Source organism: Camelus ferus, chromosome 11 (genome assembly GCF_009834535.1).
Source record: "Camelus ferus isolate YT-003-E chromosome 11, BCGSAC_Cfer_1.0, whole genome shotgun sequence".
Taxonomy (NCBI): domain Eukaryota; kingdom Metazoa; phylum Chordata; class Mammalia; order Artiodactyla; family Camelidae; genus Camelus; species Camelus ferus.
The window spans coordinates 32,288,676-32,310,997 of record NC_045706.1 but is presented as its reverse complement, the minus strand read 5'-3'; the positions used below and the strand labels follow the sequence as shown (position 1 = coordinate 32,310,997).

The 22,322-nt window shown below is 39.0% G+C and overlaps 1 protein-coding gene across 7 annotated transcripts in view; it reads left to right on the top strand.

Moving 5' to 3' along the window:
• PCGF5 (polycomb group ring finger 5) overlaps positions 1-21,451 on the top strand; it is a 116,903-nt gene extending 95,452 nt beyond the window's left edge. For 4 of the 7 annotated variants that reach the window (XM_032491334.1, XM_032491335.1, XM_032491333.1 and 1 more), the window contains exons 9-10: positions 6,622-6,681; positions 13,567-19,255. In XM_032491334.1, the coding sequence (XP_032347225.1) occupies positions 6,622-6,681; positions 13,567-13,614 (108 nt within the window). In that variant the 3' untranslated portion in view covers positions 13,615-19,255. Of the gene's footprint in view, positions 1-38; positions 1,454-6,621; positions 6,682-13,566; positions 19,256-21,228 lie in introns of those variants that run through there. The other 3 variants (XM_032491337.1, XM_032491338.1, XM_032491339.1) reach the window with 3 other exon arrangements.
• Positions 21,452-22,322: the final 871 nt, after the last annotated feature.

The following is a 22,322-nucleotide window of genomic DNA, read 5'->3' as shown; positions in this document are numbered from 1 at the left end:
GGAAAGAGAAGAAACTAGTTCCTTTTATTGTTTCTCAGCTACTCCATGATAATTGGTCCCAAGTACAAGACCAAGGGCTGTGTTGAATGTGGTTTTGTTATATTTAAGGTGAGTTTAAAACCCCCTCTGAATGTGTTCAGAACTCTACTAACCTAGAGACGGAGGAGATGGCACTTACATTTTTTTAAACCCCAGTAAAATGCGGGAACTTTTAAGTTCTGCCCTGACTAATATGTTTAATGGTTAAGATATTATTTTTTGGTTGTGGTAGAGGGAACAGATAGGGTAGAATCTAGATAATCTTTTTTTCAGCTACCTCCTTTACATTCAAAGTATAAAAGCGGACCAAAGGGTAAGTGAGTTTGCAGTGGTTTCTGATGCCAGAATTAGGTTATTGTGCAATATGGAAGAAGTGATTAAAAGGAGAAACCTAAGACAATTAAAAAAAAAAATCCAGAAGGGAACTTCTGTATTTGGAACTATATCTTTGATGAGGGTTAATTAGAAGTTTCAAGCATGCCTTATCTGAGTTGTATGTAACATTGACAGGGAAATTTGAAGGACTAAGGATTGTAAGGATGATATGTAGCCGCAAGGAATATAGTAGTAACTATGAAAAACACAAAATTAAGACATGTAGCCTCACAAATTACAGTGGTTCAAAAACATACTTACATTGAATGTCAATATCTATGGAACTGTTTTTTGTTTTCCAGAAGAACTATCTTGATATGATATAATAATAAATGGAGCACCTAACTTGTTAAGTCAGAATTTTTTTTTCTATTTGCATCCCACTTGAACGAAGCCTTCCTTGTGAGGCTGAATGCTCGTGACCAGGAGAAGCAAATTATATTCTAGTCCCAGCCACCAACTAGTTGTGTGCCCTTGAAGAACTCATGAAACCTCTTAGGGCTCAGTTTTTAAAAAAATCTAATTGTCTTTGTATTTGGTAAATCACTACTTGCCTTACTATGACATTTTATATATTTTTAAATGGTGTACATACATCACTCATTTAATCCTTCTAACTAAAATGTTTCTGGCACCACGTGCAGATTACAGAGCAAGCCAATTCTCTCTTGCCCAGCACTGCTGGGGCCTGATTATTGTGATTATTACACATAATATTAATATAATATTGATACAATTTTAGCTTTCTTTGATGGTTCATTGGACATTTCAGTTTGTGTTAGTGCTTGAAATCGTCATTATGAATAGGTTTGCCTTAAGGCTGAAGAGATGTAACTAGTCGTCCAGTGCAGGACCTCTGCTGGCACTCATTTGTCCTTCCCAAGATCACTTCCCAAAGGCCGCCCACACTGCCGGTTATTTTAATGTCAAAGCACAAAAGAGCTAATTAATAGAAATTGTTATTAATAAAGAGTTAAATCAGTCCTTACTACTATTATGCTTCTGATTACACATTTCTGAGTAGTTTAAATTCCCTGGTTGTTAAAGGCATATTTTAATAAAAGTTGGTTCAAAAAATGGTTTAGTACCTTATGATTTTTATACAGGTAATAAATGGAAAAGTTACCACATTTTGTACTGAGTACAACAGTAAAATACTATATTAGCCCATTTCCTTTTTTCCAGCATGACAAACCTGGTTTTTGTTTGTTCTCCTCTAAACCTGGTTTTCCCTCAGCCTTCACAGTCTCAGCAGTTCCAAGATTAGTAGTTTCATTTTTCCCGTTTCTCAGACCAAAATCCCTCAAGTCAATCCTGATTAGTTTCATCCATCCTTAGCAAATTTTCTGACCCCTACCATCAAAATACAATAATCAGAATCCAGTTATGTCTTACACCTCCATTCTGCCGTTCTGGTCCCCCCACTATCACTCTTGCCCAGATTTCTACAGATTCTCCTCCCTGGTCTCCATGCGTCCATCCACTCTTGCTCCCGTCTTCACCCAGCACAGCAGCCAGGGTGACCCTCTCAACACCAGTTAGGACGTGCCACCTCTGTGCTCTAAATCTCCAGTAACACCTAATGTCATTTAGACAAAAGCCTAAGTCCTTCTGGGGACCTATAGATGGCAGGCTCCTCACGGTTTTCCCCAGACACCTCCCTGATCTGACCCTTTGCCCCCTCCCTCTGGCTTCACCGGCCTCTGTGTTTCTTCTAAAATGCCAGGCTTGCCTTCTCCTCCCAAGTATCCACCTAACTTGTTCCCTTTACCCCTTTCACTCAGAATTTTGCTTCTACATCACCTCCTCGGTGAGACCTCTGACTTCGCTTAATAGTACAACTCCCCTGCCCATTCTGGCACTCAGTCCCTTTTCATGCCTTGCTGTTCTCCATCGTATTTCATACCATCTGACACACTGTGTCTCTTATGCGTGTTGATTGTTTGTCCTCAATTATACGTAGTCTGAGGGCAGGGAAGAGGATTTGTTCACTGCTCAGTCTCCAGCACCTCAGGCAGTGCCTGGTACAGATACGTGATAAGTATCTGATCGAAGAGTGAATGAAACTCTAGTCTTTTATAAGGTAATAGCTATGTGGAATATATCCTAAAGGTGATTTCGTTTATTTCCATCTGTTTCCCGTGTGTTTTCTGTTAAACAAATTTTAAGCTTTTGCTCATGTTCCAATTATGTTATTATAATAGTAACTGATGAATTCTGACAGTTGGAGGGAATGGACAGACTAGCAATAAAACAGTTCTTTCTTAAGCCCCTCGTGGCATATTTGCCGCAGTCACATCCCTTCCCATCTCTACCCTCCATTGCCAGCCAGATGCCAAGATGTCTGAAAAGCTCACATTACTCTACCTACTGGCACTGCTAACTGGCTCTGCCTTGGGCAGGGGTCAGTGTATTTCCTAAACTAATGACCACCTTATGGTTCTTTTACTTCTAGTAGTTTTTTGTATTAAACATTTTAATCCACCTGGGATTTGTTCATTCACACACACATACCTGCCGTGAGGCTAAGACTCCAACTTACCCTAGGAACGTTTTTGCCAGAAATACAATTTATATAGTAACCCATAATTTGCCTCAGTATTTACACCGTTACCTATGCATGTGTATCTAGACATATGTTTATACGCACAGATGTGTACGTCTACATTCCTGGACGTTCTTCTTGTTCTTCTGAGCAGGACTTACCCTACACCAGCATTGCACATTATAGCTTTTGTAAGAATGTGATCACTAACACCCCTATCTAAAACCCCTTAATTTTCCATTTTCTTCAGGATATGTTTAAATAAAGCCCGAACTAACTTAGAAGGAAAGGAGTCCGGCCTTTTAGGTTGCTTTATGATATGTATCAGTATCTGTTAGGGCAAAGCTCATTATTATTATTATTATTTTTAAAACTGTGCTGGCTATTTATCCCCACATATTTTCTTTCAGGTGAGCTTGAAAATGGGATTGTGATTGGCATTGGATTAAATTTCTAGGTGGATTTGGCTGCCATTTGCAGTCTTTTAGTCTCTTTGGTGCTGTGGGGTGTCCTCTTAAGCTCTGCACTCTTCTGTGTCCGAGTGAAGTCTGTGGTTTTCACCCCTCTTCACGTCTGATGCCTCCTCTGCCCTTCTGGTTCTTTGGCCTCAGGCCAGGCTGCCCCATATTCAGATCACCTCTTTACCTTGACCTATTTCTAGACTCCTAGGAAGAGTCTTAGGAAGTTGACTTTGCCTTGGTTTCTCGAGCAGGACGTTTCTGTCTGTAAGGCTCCTCCCCTTTGTCCTGGGGCAGTTCCACTTAGGCTCAGCCTCTTTTCTGTCGTCTCTGCTCTTTCTGGATCCTTGTCCTCATTGTGATGCATTGATTTTCGAATGATTTTTATCTTTAGGAATCAAGTATCTGGTCAAACTTAGCTAACTCCTAGAAATTTTTCAGTTCATAACAATATTTATGCCTCAAGATTGGTGTTCATCTTTTGCTTACTAGTAGGAGAAAACGTACCTTTTTTTCAAACCGTTGCTTCTCAAACTTAAATGCAAATTATAAATCACCTCGGGATCTTGGTAAAATACAGATTCTGACTCGGTAGTCCTAGGGTGGGGCAAAAGTTCAGCATTTCTAACAAGCTCCCAGGGGATGCCAGTGCATCTGATCTTTGGACCATCTTTTAGTAAGAAGATTTTAGGAGACATGGTTTATGACCACTGGCTTTGACCCTGTGGTTTCCACATCTGTAAGTTGAGAGTGTAGAATTCAAGAATTAGATTTCAGTTTGGGAGGGACTTAGTCACCAATCTGATATGTGGATTCTGTTTATAATATCCATGTGGTGTTCATCAGTTTTTGAAACAAAATGAAATCATATATATTGTTTTGCAACTTCTTTTTCTCATTTGTTAATATTTCTTGTGAAAAATTAGTAAACTTGAAAGTTGTTCTTTGTAAAAGTTCATAGTATTCCATTTGTGTGGCTATAGCATGATGTGATTAAGGTTTTTCTTTTTTTCAAATATTTGACACTGCAAGCAATACCTTGTTCCAGGACATATATGCTTTTGCACATGTGTAAGCATGTCAACTGGCTAAATTCCGGATGTGGTTTTACAGCAGAGTGTGTATGTTTTAAATTTTGATAGACTGATAAATTGTTCCCTAAAAAAGTTTTAGCAGTTTATAATCATACCAGTAATGTATGGGTGCCCATTTTCTGATCTCCTCACCAACACGATGTATTTTCAGCTTTGTATTTCTTGTGTGACATCTCCTCCCATGTCCGTTGCCCTCTTTTTCCCGCCGTGGAGTCTGTCTTTTTCTTACTGACTTCTGGGTGCTCTCTGTGTATCCCGGATATTCCTGTTTTGCTATGGATGTCACAGCGATTTCTTCCCAGTTGTGTCCTGCCCAGTTTTGCCTCAGTTTTTTGATCCTTAAAATTGGGATAACACCTATCAAAAGTTTTTAGTCAAAACTAATGAAATACAGTACTTAGCAGGGTGCCCGACATAATGAATGTAATTTTCTGATAGCTTACGTGTGTTGGCTCTCACCACTGCTGTAACTCTCTCCTCCTGCCCCTGGCCCCAGCCCGGGAGCACGCCATCGGCGTCTGCCTCTTCAGCCTCACCCTCTCGGGAGCTTGTGCTCTTCCCGCTCCCCGCACCTCCCCTCACCTCGGGTAGCTTGAGGACCTACTCTCAGAACTCCCTCCTTTCCCACATAACCCTGGTTGGCCCTTTCCCTTCCAGCAACCGCTGCCAGTCCCGACCTAGAGTTACCGCACCATGTTTGTCTTGCTGTGCTTCGTTTGCATGTTACCAAGCAATTTGAGGAAAAGCAAACCTCTGTCTTGACTAATACAAAAGGGATTAATAAGAAAAAACTAATCATTTAGTGAAATTTGCCTCTTTCCACCCCAAATCTTGTTAAATGCTATTTGGGACTTGCATAGTTAGCAAAGTCTGATAGGCCAGAGTGTGGGGACTCTTCAGAGAGAAAAGGGGGGAGGTTGTCAGGGATAACAGTGCTGGACGTGTCTCAAAGCATGTGGCTGAGCCCTGTGCAGAAATTCAAGGACTGCCTTCTAGGGAAAGGTCTTTTAGGAAATGGAGAATTTCTGAAATTTTATTTAAAAGGCTGCCAATATATTTGTTTTAATCACTGCTTAAATATTCTTGTTTTTTTCTGGTGGCGGGGGTAGGTAGCTAGGTTTAGTTAATTTATTTGTTTGTTTGTTTGTTTATGAGGAGGGACTGGGGATTGAACCCAGGACCTCATGCATGCTAAGCATGCACTCTACCACTGAGCTATATTCTCCCCCGCCTTAAATATTCTTTCGAAGTATACTTTAAAAAGCTGCTCTGGGATGTTAGATTTATCTATATTTTATAATTCCATTACAGTTAAAATGTTTGTCTTTAGTAAGTGCTTAGCATAATATTGAAAAATCACAATTTGGAAATGATTTTTTTAATACGAATGGTTAAACTGTTAAAAAAAAAAAAGTTAGTGGATTTACAAATGAATCTACTCACTAGTTAAAAGTATCTTCATTCATGGATTTACTCCCAAAACATTTTTTGACCGGCTGCTGTGTGCCAGGTCTGTGACTTAGCTATTAAGACCTAAGACTGTGGCAAATATGAGTAAGATATAGTCTCAAGGAGCTCATACCCTAACACTATCAAAATAGTTATGGAGACTGAGAGTCTAATCTGAACAATGTAAAGAACCTAATCTAAAACAGAAAATGGATCCTTACAGGCTGAGGCAAGTTCCCTGCCCCTCTCAGAGCTCTGAGCCCCTTCCGCAGTGTTACTTTCAGGGTGTTGAAGAGGAGATCTAGGTGAGATTAGTTACAGGAAGGGACAGAAGGAAGAGGGTGCCCCTCCTGGATTGAGGAGGCAAGGGTTCTCTAAGGAATTAGCATTTGAAGAGGAGATGGAAAGGTCACCAATGTGGTAATATTTGCAAAATATTAACAAGACTCATATGTAGATACTAAAATTATTTCAAGCTAAATTTACCAGCCACTGAGTTATTAAAATCTTTTTCCAAAAACAACTATCATATTTTGGACAGTGTTTACTTAAAGTTAATCATGCTGACTCATGTTTGACGTTCAGATATTTTAAATAATCAGTTTTAAATATGTACCCAGTTGTGGATGCCTCTTATCTGATGAGTTCATCTCCTCCGCAGTTTCGGTGTCTGAACTGCTCATCTTCGCAAGTCTGCCCTCAGGATGGCCCTTTGTATCAGGTAAGAGGCACTCACGACTGTACATATGACCCTCATGATGCCTGTTGCCAAGGTGATGCCTGTCACCAAGGTGATGCCTTCATCCCAAACTCAGGTTCCTGAGACATGGAATTTTGTGAAACTAATACTCATTTGAGCTGTGAAACTTCATCTTTTCAACTTATGTCCCCAAAGTTTCCCATTATTTTAGTTCTCTTGAACTATCTAATTTTACTGAACTAAAAATGAAATTTTAAATGATAATTAAGGCCATTATTTATGAATCAGGGATTTTTAATAATTACCAGTTTCGGCCCTTGAGAAATCTCTGCTCCATGTTGATCTCTACTCCATTCTTAACAGTTGCGTGTGTGTGTGTGTATGTGTTTAATTAATCATTCATCCCCAAGTGAAAGATAAAACGCCAGACTAGGTGAAGCCGGATAACAGCAGCAGCTAAATGTGGCTGTGGGCTTGCTTACTGGGCCTGCCCTGGGCTCTTTACTTGAGTTAGCGCTTCGAATAGATAAATGACCATGACCTAAATTTAGTAATGCACCAAGAAAACTTGAACATGCCTCTGAGGAAAGTTTATCTAATAAGAAAAGACTAAGTGTTAGTATAGTAAGGATTAGTGTTGAGTACAAAGATGATCTGTGGTCAGCCTTAATCCATGGGTTAATCAGAGCATTTCTTTAAAATCGTTGTTCTTCTCTCTCAGAAATTAGTCTTCATCCTTATTTCCTAAGGATGAAGGAACTAAGAAAGGAGAACTATAACTACATAACAAACTTAACCAGCAGATTTACCTCTGATGTTGCAGTTTTAGGGTTGGGACAAATGAATGTAGGTTAAGTATTAAAAGAACCATTTCAAATAAAAAAATGTTAAATTAGCAAACTAGCATTTCCCTCAGTCTCATTGTCAGTGCTGTGATAATGGAAATGCCTACACTGTCATTAAAATGTGTGGTTCTGGGTTTTTTTTTGTACTCCAGTGCACTTCTATTTAATTCTATTTTTTCTTTAAATAGAAACAAACAGTATTGCAAATGGCAGGTTGGTAAAATTAGCATGTTATACGTTACAAATGTGTTGAGATTATCATGTTATTTCATTAGTAAGAGATACATATCCACTTTCATCACATAAACCAAATATTAACCCCCCAAAAAGACTTTCTTGGTCATATTCCACTGAGTTAAGATCATTATATAATAGATACCACTGCCCCACCCCACCCAACACACACACAAATCCAGCCTTTTACTGATGGGATCATTTCAATGTTTCCTATAGCCAGTTAGGTATCCATTTTTCCCCCAAACACAGACATCACCTCATTGCTGTGGCTAATTGCATTTTCCTTCCTAGCCTTTGACAACCAGACCTTTGTTAATGCTGTTCATCAGTGTATCAGACTTAGGTCATCCTTCCAAAACATTACAGAAGACCCAGATGCTGATGTAAATTGCGCTCCCCAAAAGTACTGTCCTCCTCCATGCAGATACATCCCTGACCCCCTCCCATTTTTGTTCACTCTTCCTATTTTCACTTAATCTGTCATGCTTGGAAAAAAGTATTTATTCATAGGCTTTAAGAAACATTATGCTTTGTTTACTTAATAAATCAAATAATCAGTTAATTATGAAGTTACATAAAATTTTTATACAAAATTTAGCAATTGCTTATTCCAGTTGAACTTCAAAATTAGATTCATTTTCCAGAGTAAAGGCTTCCTTCTATTCAAAATGTGTTGCTTCTTAATACACACTGGTTAAGTCCTGGGCTTTTAGTAATGGAATAAGCAAAATTAGCAACCATAAAGGCCAAGAGAAAATGATTTAGGAAAAAAGATCCTTCTCCTTACGTTTTGCAGTTGAGGGCAGAGGGTGAGTAAATAATTTAACTGAGCTGGTGAGATGTGTCTAGGTGGTTCAGCTGCTTTTAGCTTCACAGCTGATTGGGGCATGAATTGTAGTGATGCCCCTGCCTTTAATTATAACACATACATACATGGCTTTTTGCTTTCACGTGGCACTGATGCCTACTACTTCCTGAGAAATAAAGCTGTTCTTAAACTCTAACCTAAAGTATTAGAGAACAACTGGAATAAGATCAAATTTTCAAAAATTCACACACATTTCCTTTTCTTTCTTCAACACTTCATTATGGATTATAGTTCTGTCAGAAAGTTGAACTTGTGATTGATAGGATGCACCTATAGCCAAAAATCAGCTAGAAAATTTCAAGGAAAAACTTACCACTATTTTACTAAAAGAAAATATTATGTGTGTAGCTTTATACTATTAAGTTTTTTAAATTTGTGAAAATTTCCTGAAATAGACAGTTTTCTAGGAAAATACCAGTGAAAATTTCCTGAAATAGACAGTTTTCTAGGAAAATACCAGTGGACCAAAATTTACCCAGAAAAAAGGAAAACGTAAATTACTAAGTCATGAAAGATGTAAAAAAATTATTAAAGAATTGCTTCCTCAAAGGATACCTAGATACAAAACTACTTTTAACAGTCCATAGTCTCAAATTTTCAAGGAATGAATCATTGCCGTTCTAAATTGTTTTAAATCATTGAAAAAGATGGAATTTTCCAAATTATTTTACAAAAGTAACAATCATGATAGCAAAAAACTGACAGAGGGCCCCCAACTAGAAAATGAGTATTATATCTCATTTTGAATATAAACACAAAGGTGATTATAAGATACACTAAAATAATATGCTAAAAGAATAATAAACCAAGATGAAATAGTATTTCTATCAGAAATGCAAGAATGGCTTAATATTGGGGGAAAGGAATTTTATATATGTATATTAGAAACATATTTTTTACACACACATTAAGTCAAATAAATATCAGTAGATGCCAAAAAGGCATTTGATAAAATTCAGTGTTAAGTCCTATTTTTTCTACCAGCTTCTCCTTTCGAAATGTTTCAAAACAACAAAAAAGTTGAAATAATACAAAAGAACCTTCTTTTTCTTTTACTTAGCTTTACCAGTTAACATCTTGCTTCATTTTTTGCCCCCTTTCCCTTTCTTCCTCTTCCCCTATCCTCATCTTGTTAGTTTCCTTATAAATCTATCTGTTGTTTCTTTATGGATCACTTGAAAGTAAATTGTAAGTATCATGACATTGACCCTTAAATACTTTAACATGTAATTCCTAAGATCAAAGTCCTTCTCATATATAACCAAGATACCACTTCACACACAAGAAATTTAAATAGTATATCAGATATCCCAGAGATGTCAGTCCTCCTATAATTAAATTATGAAGTTTAAAATAGTTTCAAACACACTTTCACCAGCTTCTTGTTTAACCTGACAAAGTCAATCATTCTGAAGTCCATCAAGAACTACAGATTGGTGCTTCTGGTCAGTCGCATTTTAAATGACTGGTCAGGGGCACATGCACCACTACATAGTGAAGTGTATTTTAAACCGAAGTAATTAAAATAGTGCATTAACTTAAACACAGACACACGAATAAAAAAAAGAGCTCAGTAGTACCTATGAATCTATAGAGTATTTCCAATGAGTGGAGGGTAAAAAGAGTCATTACCACATATCTGTTGAGCCCTTCAGTATGCCCTGGGCACTCTTTTAGGCCCTGAGAACACAAGTAAAAATGAAAAAAAGAAAAAAAAAAAAGTGTTCCTCCCATGGAGTTTGTACTCTAATGATGGTAACCAATGAAAAATAAATGAGTAAGGTATATAGTGGTGGAAGAAAAAGTAGATAAATAGAGTATTTTAGATAAGATAGCCAAGGGAAGACTTCTCTTTCAGGTGGTGATTTCTGATCAACAAGAAGTGAGAGTCATAGGCATGTGTCTCCCTGGGGAAGGGTGCTCCAGGCCGAGGGAACACAGCGCAGAGCTCTGGAGGGGAGGTCACGTCTGGATGTTTGAGGGCTGCAAGGCAGCCGAGGGGCCTGGCGCGGAGGCAGTAGTGGCAGGGGAATCGGTGAACTTGGAGCGGAGATGTTGGGGGTGGGGTGTGACCTAGTAGGGTTTGTTTTCAGTTAATGGTACTGAGACTGTTGGTGGTGGTGACAGAGGAGGAAGGGTCCAGTCCATATCTCCCATTACATGAGTTTGTCACTAAAATGCTACATATAGAAATGATACCATCAAATATCGGGAGGAAGACATAGCTGAATAATCTCAGAATGGGGATGGACTTTCTCACTGTACATGTAAAAGGAAAAAGACAAACTATTAATATTGAAAAGAACATGGCAAAAATACCATAAATAAGGAATATTTGTAACATATGATAGAAAGACTTGATGTCCTTAATATATGAAGAATCTATATAAATCTGTAGGACAAAAGTTCACATTTTCATAGGAAAATGAACAAGACATGATTAGACAAGTCACGAAAGAAACACACTGGCTAATAAGTGTACAGAGATGGTTAACTTCTTTAGAAGTCGAGAAATGAAAGAAATAAAATACTGTTTTATGCTTATTAAATTTCCAAGTTGAGAGAGAGAAAAGGAATAGTACTCATGATTGATGAGGCTGTTGAAGAATGAACACCCATATTTCTTCGAGAAATGTGAAAATAGAACAACTTTGCAAAGTCCAGTGTGACAGCGTCTATAAAAAGCCCTTTAAAATGTTGGTGCTGTCTGAATCAGCAGTCCCACTCCTGGGAACTAACGCTGGAGGTGCAGGGGAGGTGGGAAGCTTATGGAACTTCTAAATGGACAGAATTCTTACATGGACAGAATTACTTGCCAAACAATATGTGTAGCATGATTCGGTTTTTGAAAAGAAAAATAACACAGACAAAAAGAGTAGATGGATATACGGATATACACTAAAATGTCTATGGTGGTTATCTTTGGATGGTGGGGTTTACTTGATTTTCCTTTTTTCCTTGGTGCTTTTCTGTATTTTCCAAATCTACAGTAAAACCAAGTTACTTTTATGAATTTTTTTAAGGAAAACAGTATGTAGTCAAGTTTATCATTTTCTAAAATTAATCACATTTGAAATACATACTTTGGAAGTCTGTATTCTTTATTTTAGTAAATGATGAAACTGAGGACTGGCAGCTTTCAGAAATGTAGGTCCATTCAGTGAGGTCAGTTAACACAGTGCACGCTTCCCTATAGTGAGTGCAGTGCCATTTTACTTCAGAAAGCAGACAGAAACACAAACAGAACTTAGAATATACCTTAACAATTTCCAGTATTGTAACACCAATAAAATGCTTAAACTTCATGTTGTCATAGAACACACACACAAAAATGCTTACTCGGTGGGGAAGACAAAACCATTTTCAGCCCAAAACTGAAATTCCAATCACTGACAACCAAGCCATTTTACTTCCCTCTCTGCCTTCATCCTAGTAGAACCGGTGATGGATTCTTCTGTACATGATGAATGGATTCTTGAATGAGTGATGTAATTATTTGCAGAAAGTGTACAGATTCAAGAGTCAGGAATGGAAAGCAAAGCTAGAAAGATTGTCATGAGAGGCGAGCAGTGGGTCGGGCCAGCAGGATGGGCAGTAGTCACGTTAGGGTGGCAGGCTGTCTAGGTAGCAGGCTCCAAGCCTGGCTGAACCTCACAAAGCCCAGGGAGCTTCGTAGAACACAGATTTCCGTGCCCCGCTCACAGATACTCAGGGAAGAGAGTAAAGTTTAAAATAAAAACAAGCAAGCAGAATGTAACCAAAATAGATTTAGACCATGGAAGCCCTGAAAGACTGCCTGTAACTTTTACCCCAGCCCTCAGTGACCTGTGGTGGTGCCACCTCGCTGCTTCAGCTGGGCATAGCGAAATCTAGGAATTTTCATTCCTACCCTCCAGTCCCATCCTGTGCTGAATGGTCAGAGAGACTTCCCGGCACAGAACACAGCTGGGATGCCTATGGAAAGGGGCATTTTCAGGGTTATGGAATCTCAGTCCACCCCTTTTGTCTGTAGGACAGAAGACCGTTCTCTGCACTGGGCGTTTGCATTCACCCACATGGGGATGAGGGGAGAACAGCCAGGGGCCATCTCACCCCTTTCTTGATTTCCTAAAAGTAGCTTCTGGAAGTTTCATTTTAAAAAGGGGAATCTACAGCTTTAAGAAAAGGAAAACCATTGGTTCTGCAGACCCTTTCTAACTGATTTTGAAGTTGTATATGATGTGGCCAAACCGGGAAAACCAGATGGAGAAGTAGCAGTGCGACTCTCATCCACAGGAAGCTGTTTCCTCCCCAGTGCTGCATGTTCGTGTGTGATTCCTTCCCTGCGCAGAGCAGCCTGAAGGGCACGTGAACTCAGCTATGTAATAGTCAAATCTGCATGTTTAATAGTATCAGCTGACTATTAAAAGGAGGCAGTCACCTAAACATTTCACGTAACTATTAGCTACTTATTTTCAACATTTTTTATCATGGACCATTAAAATACATTTTAACTGCTAAAAGTGACAAACTTACTTAAAATGTGTGATTTGTGAACACTACCCCAGTTTCAGAGATTCATGGCAGGTGGTCTCTTTGTTAACCTGCGACTCCGGGGGGGCTGTCACCAACCAGAGCGCTGATGGAGTCTGGGTGAATGAGTGAACACCTCTAAGCAGGTGGGCAGCTCTCTGTCCTCCACAGGCCTGCCTCACTCTCCATGTTAACATCAGTACCATACCCATGTGCCACCAGCATGACACATCTGTGAGCCTTTTGAACTTGACCTTTGTTGTATATTATGGAAAATTTGACTGATTCTAGAAAATAATAGCAATTAAAAATTGTAATTACCATTATCACTAGTACCAGGGAATATTGTAGATCATAACCCCACATTCTAAAAATCTTTCATGTATAATTTATACTGGTTTTACATAAACAGAGCCTTATTCATCGTCTGTTTTTATTTTATAGTCATACCCCATGGTATTGCAGTATCGACCAAGAATTGATTTCGGTTAGACCAAGGGGCCCAGATCCCACCGAATGAATCCTGCACTATGTTTTACTCATCGACAGATTGACAGTGAACTATGTGGACTAGAGGGACACAACCAGATTCTCAGCATGCGAATAAGGCCGTTGTCTGTCTCTAAATTATCAGTTGCATTTATGTTGTTTCTATTAGGAGCAAACCAAGTGCCATTCTGCTACTGACCCATCTGCATACGGCATTTGTGCTGTCTCCCAGTGTACAATACAAGTCAAGGTCGAAATCAGCTAGGTGCGCAGCCGTGATTCGGCCTTCTGAATATTTTGCTTGCCTGTTCCAGGATTGTTCTAATGTTTGATTATTACACTAGTAAAATGGCTCAATCTTCGTGGTGTTGCAGTTTTCACATACTTACTATTTGATTAATTTTTTAAGTAGAGTACTGTACAAGAAACTAATAATTATTATATCTTGAAATTATTTTGTATGGGAAATATATTTAGAAAAGTGGTTTTGGAGCCACTGTCCTGTTCTCAGTAAGCTTTTTGTGTGCAAAATAGTTCACCCTTCAGTGTACACAAGTCCTTTGGGAAGAATTCCAATTATTCTTTAACATTAGAGCACAGTATACAGTATAATTGTAAGCATTTCAAGTCATCTGTCTCTGTAGTCGACCAATTGCACAAGGAGGGACCTGTTCACCCTCCAGATTGAAAATGTGCATGACTTCTTGGAGAACTGAAGTGAGATTCACAACCATTCGAAATGTTGGCAGCTGATCACATTTACTTCTAACAAAATCAATGTGTAAGTGAGGTCAGTTTTTCATGATGCCTTACAACAAGCAGGTGCCGCTTCATGAAATGTCACCGTCATGTGTGTAGCCCCTCTGTGTGCACCATTGTACTGTGGCTCTTATCTAACAAGTACATGGCTTCTCTTTTCAGTTGGCCTTAGGTGTGTGTCATTGTGGCATGCAGAAGGTTATGATGATTTTAAATATTAGGATTTTTAGAGCAGATAACTTTAGCTATTTTATGGATTTCAAAAATCTCAAAGCAATTATAGATGAAACCTGTTAGTTACCTGTCACATTTCCAAACCACATGCATAAACTAGAACCAATGCAGTGTAGTAGACCAATTATACTAACCACAATGAATGGTTTGAGGATATTTCATTTCAGATCCTGTAGTAATCGGGGAAATGGGTTTACTGTTTTATACGTAAGTTCTTTAAGGTCAGAACTATGATAATGTCCTTGATCTAGCAGTTTTGTTAAGTCTTCCATTCATTTTGAGATAAGTCTGCAAGTGAAAAAGTCTTGTTACCCTAAATTATATGAAGAACTTCACTTTAAACCTTTTAAAATTTGCAGTTGTTTTCATAAATTAAGTTTTATTAATTGCTTTAAAACAAAGTTAATGGATTCTGATATTCTTGGAAGTTGGGAAAAAATGTTTTAGAAATCTGACATGAGCACAATCTGTGTGTTATACACATAGCTTTTATACTGTATACATAGTAAATGTGCTACATTTTCTAGTAAAATGTATCACAAATTAATGCCTTCTGATCTCAAAATGCTTCTTAATAAAACATTGTACAACTCTAAGAAACATACAAAATACAGCTAAATCTTGATGCATTTCACAATATAAAAGGCTGAAACTTCATAATTATCTTTTCCATATATCTTGGTTTCAAGTCAAAAAGTCTAAAGTTTTCTGTTTTGGGTCTGACTTTTGTGAAAAAGGTTTTGACAGTACTTTTAAAATTTCATTTTGTTAGATTGTGTTTGCGCTTGGAAGGGCTCACAAATGGAATTTGAAAGGCAGATTTTCATTAACTCTTTCAAAATGGTTGGAACAAACCATTACACTAAACCAAAAGCTGAATTTACTCGCTAGCTACCGAAATTATTTTGCTGTGCTATGAAATCCAGTTCCCTGACTTCCTTGAGCAATTTTTAAGTTTCTTATAAATTTGTCACATCTAGGTTGGTGATTACATATGAAAGTTAATTAACTAAAAATGAATGGAGAGTGCATTTAAAAAAAATGCAAATGAGACCTAGATGTTTTGGGGTCCCCAGCCAAAACTTACAGCCTTATGTGAGTTTTATATACAATCTCTTTAAATTTGGCCTGTTGCCTCATCCTATGTAATGTCACTATTTTCCAAGGAAATATATAGGAAGCAATTATGGAATTGAGAATAGTTTTATATAAAACTCCTTAATTTAATGTTAATGTATTAACATTTTTACTGAAATGCAATGGAATATGTGCCAAAACATGTGAAAGCCTTGCATAACGAGGGGCATCAGTTGCCACGTGGGGAAAGGTACACATTTTATGATGGTCCTGAGTAATGTGGTAATAGTAGAACCACAGACTTCTCCCAACTTCTTTTGGTATATTCAACTATAATTTTCTAAGTATGGGACTACTTTCATGTCTAGTAATTCTCTAATCCCTAGTTAATTATCCCCTAAGTCAGGTTGTGGAATTTGCAAGAAACCAGGTATAGAAAAAATACACAGGCAAAAATATACAGGTGGTTAGTTTCACAAACTTAGGGTGCTAATAAAATAAACTCTTTATACAAATAACCTATAGGAATAATCATCTTGGAGAATAAAACTAAATTAAGTTTTTCTTTAATCTCATTTCTTAAGCAACAAACTGATAAGAAATTTGTTTCCATAAAAGATTTTGTAAGTAATCTGTTTTCTCTGCTTTGGATATCAAAGATGTACAAGGATCAAGGAACCTCAAATCTACAGAAGGTCTGTGGTTTATAGACATCACTTTAACTGAAGTAATCACATTAGTTAATAGAAAAATCCAAATATGGCCCTTTCTCTAGATTAATGAAATACTTTCAAGAAGTATGAAAAAATAAACTAAAAGATTGATTGATGAGGTACTATTAGGTTATTCAGTCTGGGGTCCAGGTACCTTGGGTAAATGTCTTTTAACTACTTTTAGAAGAATATATTATTTCTTTATTCATTGAAAACTTGTCCCATACTAATATGCCACATTTTATAAATGTAATAAGTTTGCTCAACTATATTATTCACTTAAGTGTAACCTAAATTAAAATGATTCTTTAAGGGGGAAAAAAAGTGTTATATAATATTGTGAACTGTTTAGCTTTATTGAACTATTTAAGAGAAAGTGCCTCATTGCTAAAGTGCATTTCTGTTTTAGATTTACTGCATAAATTTTGAGTTCTGTCCCTGTCTCTTATCAATGGTTTTGTATCTAAATAGGCTGTTGTAAGTTAGAGTAATCTCTTTTTGAAAGATTTTCATAGGAAAATAGATATCACCAAAGACATTTTACTGTTAATATCCATGTTAGACAGTTTTAAATGTTTGGAGGTTGGAAATTTTTAGATTGCGATTTACTTTTATATAATTAGGCAATAACCTTGAGTAATTGCTAAAATATCACCAAAGAAAGGCTTTAAACTGAATTTTCGTGGTAAGATCAATCAAATGCAGATTTTTCTTGCAGCAATCAGAGCACACTTCCTTTCAGTTACGTTCCTTGTTTTTCCAGCACCATCTGACAGATCTTAGGAAATCCTCAAAGGTGAGAAAGAGATTAACACAACAGATAGTCTCCCTCTGGATGAAAAGTGGGAGAAATCCCTACTTTGAAAGTGAAATTGAGATTTAGTTCCCAAGTTCTTAGTGACATGAGAAATTTTACACAAGACAGGCTTTAGTGAGAGTGCTGACATGCTTACTTGTGTAGAAAATAGTACATGCTGTTGGGCTTGCATAAGTAAACAGCTCTTTCTGTATTCAAAGGCAAAATTTTCCTAAAGGCCTGTGTTTTTGGTTTTGGTTTTTTTTTTCAAGTAACTCTTTGTCTTGTTTCTCAGCAATTACTTTATTGTTGTTAGAATCTAGCCATACAGCCGAATTTGGCAAGACGGGTCCCAGATGAAAAGCATAAATGTCAAGCTAGGCGCTCTCCTCACACGGTTCTTTTGGGGGAGCTCAGGCTGTGGGCCCCCTCCAGTGAAGCTCACACGATAATGTCTTTTCTGAGAGGCCACTAGGTAAACCTCCTTGGATAGGAAAAAAATGGATGCACTCCATGACATACTCTGGTTTATCATGAGGAATTTCCCAGCAGGCTGTGCTTTATACCAGTGAGATATTGGTTGTAGGAATTGCAAAAATGAGTGTTTGCCATATCTAAGTTTCTGGGTTAGAAACACAAAAGCATGAAATGCTATTATTTTAAGATATATATATCCTTACAATAAGGAACATAACATGTCTGTCAGGTCTGGTTTATGAAAAATGGAAAAATATTAAATGTACTAGAGACTCAAACCCTTTGAAAGCACAAAATAACCAATCAATTCTGAATTTACTTGATACAGGTCAGTAGTATTTTGCTGAAAAAACTTCAGACTGAAAGTTCATTAAAATGTACTTAAATATACATTACAGGGTTTTCCTGGTTTTTCCTTAAAGCAATGTCATTTTCCCAATAATTTGAAAATGATTCTCTTCCTAGTGTGAGGTGGTTTTCACGAGCAGTGTGTTTATTTGCTGTCCTTATTATATTTTTGAATAGAATTAAAATGCTTGAGCACTTCCTTTTCAGAAAGTTATAAAATTAAACAAAAATAAATTATTTTAAGTGTTCATTAAAATGTATCTATACTTGTTATGCCCCTTTTTCTAGGATTCAGAACTTGAGACACTGTTCAGAAATGATTTTTAAGTATTTTAAAAATCTAGAACCTAGAAATCTAAATCTAGAGTCAAGTGAACCATTAAAAATACTGGGTCCAGTGTTCTTCCATCTTTCAGAGCTTCATGGAGTACGAAACTGATCCAGTATGAATTGAAGATTAAATATTTCTGGGTGATGTAGAGATAGTAAACAGGATATTTATGCATGGACTTCCCATCAGTCCATGCAGCAGGAGTTCTACACATTAGAAATTGAATGGGCTCAGCCGAACATTGTGTGGGGTCAGCTTCTTTTGCTGTATTTTTTTGAATGGGGAGGGGGTCCCAAGTGTCCTTATGAAGCTGTGGTCAGCGCTGAGAGCTTGTGGGGGGGCACCAGTGTCCTGCTGCGTTCCTGCATCTGGCAGCACAACGAGCACCGTCTTCAGCGGAGTAGCCCTCACTTTAAATAAAACCATCATAGGCTATATTGTACAGTTATGTTGCAGATTTTCCTTTGAAATATAAAATATTTTAAGCTTTTTGTTGTTGTTGTCGTCGTTGTTAAAAGTGGTAACATCTTAATACAAATAAAAACCTTTTTGTGGTTGTAAGATTTAGCTTATAAATCATTCAAATTGAAGTGAAAGATTACCAGGTCATTGTTAATGACTTAGTCTATTAAGAATATATGTATTTTTGTAAAGGAAAAGCACTTGTAGATATTTAATCAGTACTATATGTCTGTTTTGCAGAAATAAAATGCTGCTTAGAGATCCTCTTTAAATATTTTTTATTTTTGTGCTCAAATGTATTTTCTGTTGATCTAGGGAATGTTCTGTACAAAGCTGTGTGGTTGTGCTGTTGGGCTAGATACTTTTGTTTTTTAAAATCTGGACTTAGCCAAGTATATTTGACCATGTTAAAATAGTATCTTTGTTATTAAAAAGTTGATTGCATAATTTATTGTCTGTCATCCTTTGTATCAGTGGTTGCAGATCACAGCCTCCATTGTACAGCCTCCACTAAGTACTATTGTAACAATTTTATGAATGTTTGCTGAATATTTGAGGTGCTAAGCATTTCCTAAAGACTTTCTGAGCTGTTTAGTTTTAAGATGTCACACTGACCCTTGAATAACACTTGAGGTGTACGGACACTTCAGCACAATTTCTCATTTTGTTGAGTTAATCAGATCCAAATCATCTTTTCAAAATAATTATCAAAGAAAGGCCCAAGTGATTTGAAAGACAGACTGCTTAGCAGGTTAGATAGCAGCTTGGTTTTATTAATGCCTTGCCTCAGGAAATTCTATCTGGGTAAAGTGAGACTCAGATGTCTGCTTAAAGCTTTGTCTAGATGAGTGATACCAGGGAGGTGGCTGGAGACCCCAGGCAGTCACCGAGATGTGGGAGCAGCATCCTGCAAGCAGCACCCCACTCCCTCCGCCTTCTGGCTTTCCCCTGCTCAAGGCTGTTGCAGGGAGGGCAGACCCAAGAGGGCCACGCGTGGGAAGCGCTCAAAACAGAGCCCAAGTTACTTGTATCCCGTTTCGTGGGCCAGAACCGGTGAGGGCCTTGGAAGGCTGGAGGTCGCCCCAAGGAAAAGAGAAAACAGTTTTGTGACCTGCTTGTCAGTCCCTGCCTCACCTCCACTTGAGGAAAGGCTCAGTTCACCCAGCTGTGCTTTATCAGCACAGACTCAGCTCTGCCCTTTTCACCGGTTTAGTAAGGTGTGGAGAAGTCTGCACCCCAGTGAGGCCTGAGAAGCCGGGGGCCCACCTCTGATTGTTACGGCGCAGAGGGGTCTGCAACAGTACTTTGCTGAAAGCCACGTAGAACCCCGCTTGACACCCAGTCCCCTGCTGTGGGATTTGGGGTGCTGGGGTTGCAATCAAATGGAGCATCACACCCCGAGAGGAGAAATAGCAAATGCTCACCCTCAGCCCCTCTCCCAACCAACGCCCTGTTCCTACAGCCAGCTGAGCTGGACTTTCTCCTTCTGTAACACTTTTATCACAACCACAGTAATTGGTGTTTGTCTTCCTATTCGATTCCGAGCTTTGAGAGGGATGTTGACAGTCATTGTGTGTCCTCCCCCTCACAACACATTTGCTACTGGCACCCATAAAACCGATGTAGTGGAAGAATCCAGATTTCAGAAAGCAGAGGCAGTGCTAACAAAAGAGTCCAGCCATGTCCCCAACAGTCTCCTGGCATCCTTCCTCTTCCTGTAAGGACATCAATCATACTGGATTAGAGCCCCACCCTTATGGCCTCATTAAGCTTGATTACCTCTTCTAAGCACCCCCCGCCCCCCCGTCTCAAAGACAGTCACACTGTAAGATCCTGGGGCTAGGGCTTCACTGTTCAGGTCACAACAGTCACATGATAGGCCTGGGTTCAAGTATATGGTCGTTTGTGGCTTAGCATGGGGCGATTTGCTTCACTTGGCTGAGTCTCGGTTTCCTCTGTAAAGCAGGAACTATATCCCTGCCCCATAGATTTGTGGAGGAATGAGAGGCCACAGGAAGTGCTCAGAGCAATGCCAGCAGAAACAAGAAAGAACAGCACAACTATTTTCCATCTTCACCTGATCATCTATAGACTGCAACCTGCTGGTGCCACACCAGTGTTCTCTCTGACTTGCTGTGAGCTAAAATGCCATGTAGTAACTCAAATCTTGCTTACTGAGAGCCATTCCAGTCACGTGGTCATTCTTAAAACTTACTCCCACTGAGTGCACTGATTAGGAAAGGATGCACATAGTAGGTGCTTTACAAATGTCTTCCCTTTTACTCTCATCCACTTAATCAGCAGAACAGACCTGTGAGGTAGGCATCCTCAGCCCGGTTTTAATGATGTGAAAGTGACCTAGTCACTCGCCATCACCAGAGATGTATTTGGGTCTCCAGCGTGGACCTTTCTTTTTCCAGGGCCGATTCTGTTCTCTGAGAGCCTGGCTCTGCCTCTGGGAGCTCTAGAGAAGATTACTTTCAGGCCTTCCTGCCACTCCAGGATGGATCACAGTAAAGAATAAACGCCCGGCAGCCAGTATGTGCCTAAGATGACACAGTATCTGTGTCGTTCCTGTGGTCAGCACTGGTTTGCACACCCACTGTATACCAGGTGCCGTGCTGGGCTCTGGGCAGACAGGTGGTGAACCTGACAGATTCCACTCTCATGTCAGTTGAGCCTCCCAGTATGGGGAGGAAACATGCATTAAACAAAGACAGTAAGTACGTAATAAAACGAGTGGTAAGTGTTCTGAAGAAAATAAATTCTATGGGAAGGCGTGGGAGGGCCAGATCTTTCTGAGAAAATGACATTAAGCAGAGATGAGAGAGGAGCTGGCCTGGCAGAGCCATGGAGAGAGTATTCCTGAGAGTGAGTAAGAACAGTAAGCACCCGGCAGCGGGAAGCCAGGGGAGTGACCGGGATGGGGGCGATGGGAGAGGATTCTGGAGAAGGCGGCAGGGGCCGGATCACTAAGACACTTTAGGCTCTGCTTAAAAGCTTCTGTTTTATCCTGAGCACGATGGAAGGGTTTTAAACAGGGATTGACATCATCTTGTTTACCCATTTAAATGATCATTCTGGGAGTTTGTGGAGAGCAGATGGTAAAGGGGTAGGGGCTTGAATAGACACGGGGACAGGTTAAAAGCCTAAAGCAGTACAGCTAAGAAAAAGCAGAGGTGTCCCAGGCCAGTGGTGATGAAACTCAAGATGAACATGAAAGGCAATGGCGAGAAATGGGTTTCTTTGCACACATCACCTGGAGCTGGGCCACGATGTGCCTAAATTTAATGAAACCTAAATTCTTAGGTCACAGGTGAAGCTCTAGTTGGGGGTGGGGAATCCAGACCAAGAGGGTGGGATGAAGCCAAGGAACAGAGGGGAGCAGCCACACCCAAACTGCCAGCACTTCCTTAGAAAGCTGAGCGGGAGGGTGGCAGGAGCAAGGGGAGGGAGGTGGGTTCTGTTTGGATGGGAGAGAAGACCCCGAGAAGCCTTATAACGGGGCTCCCCC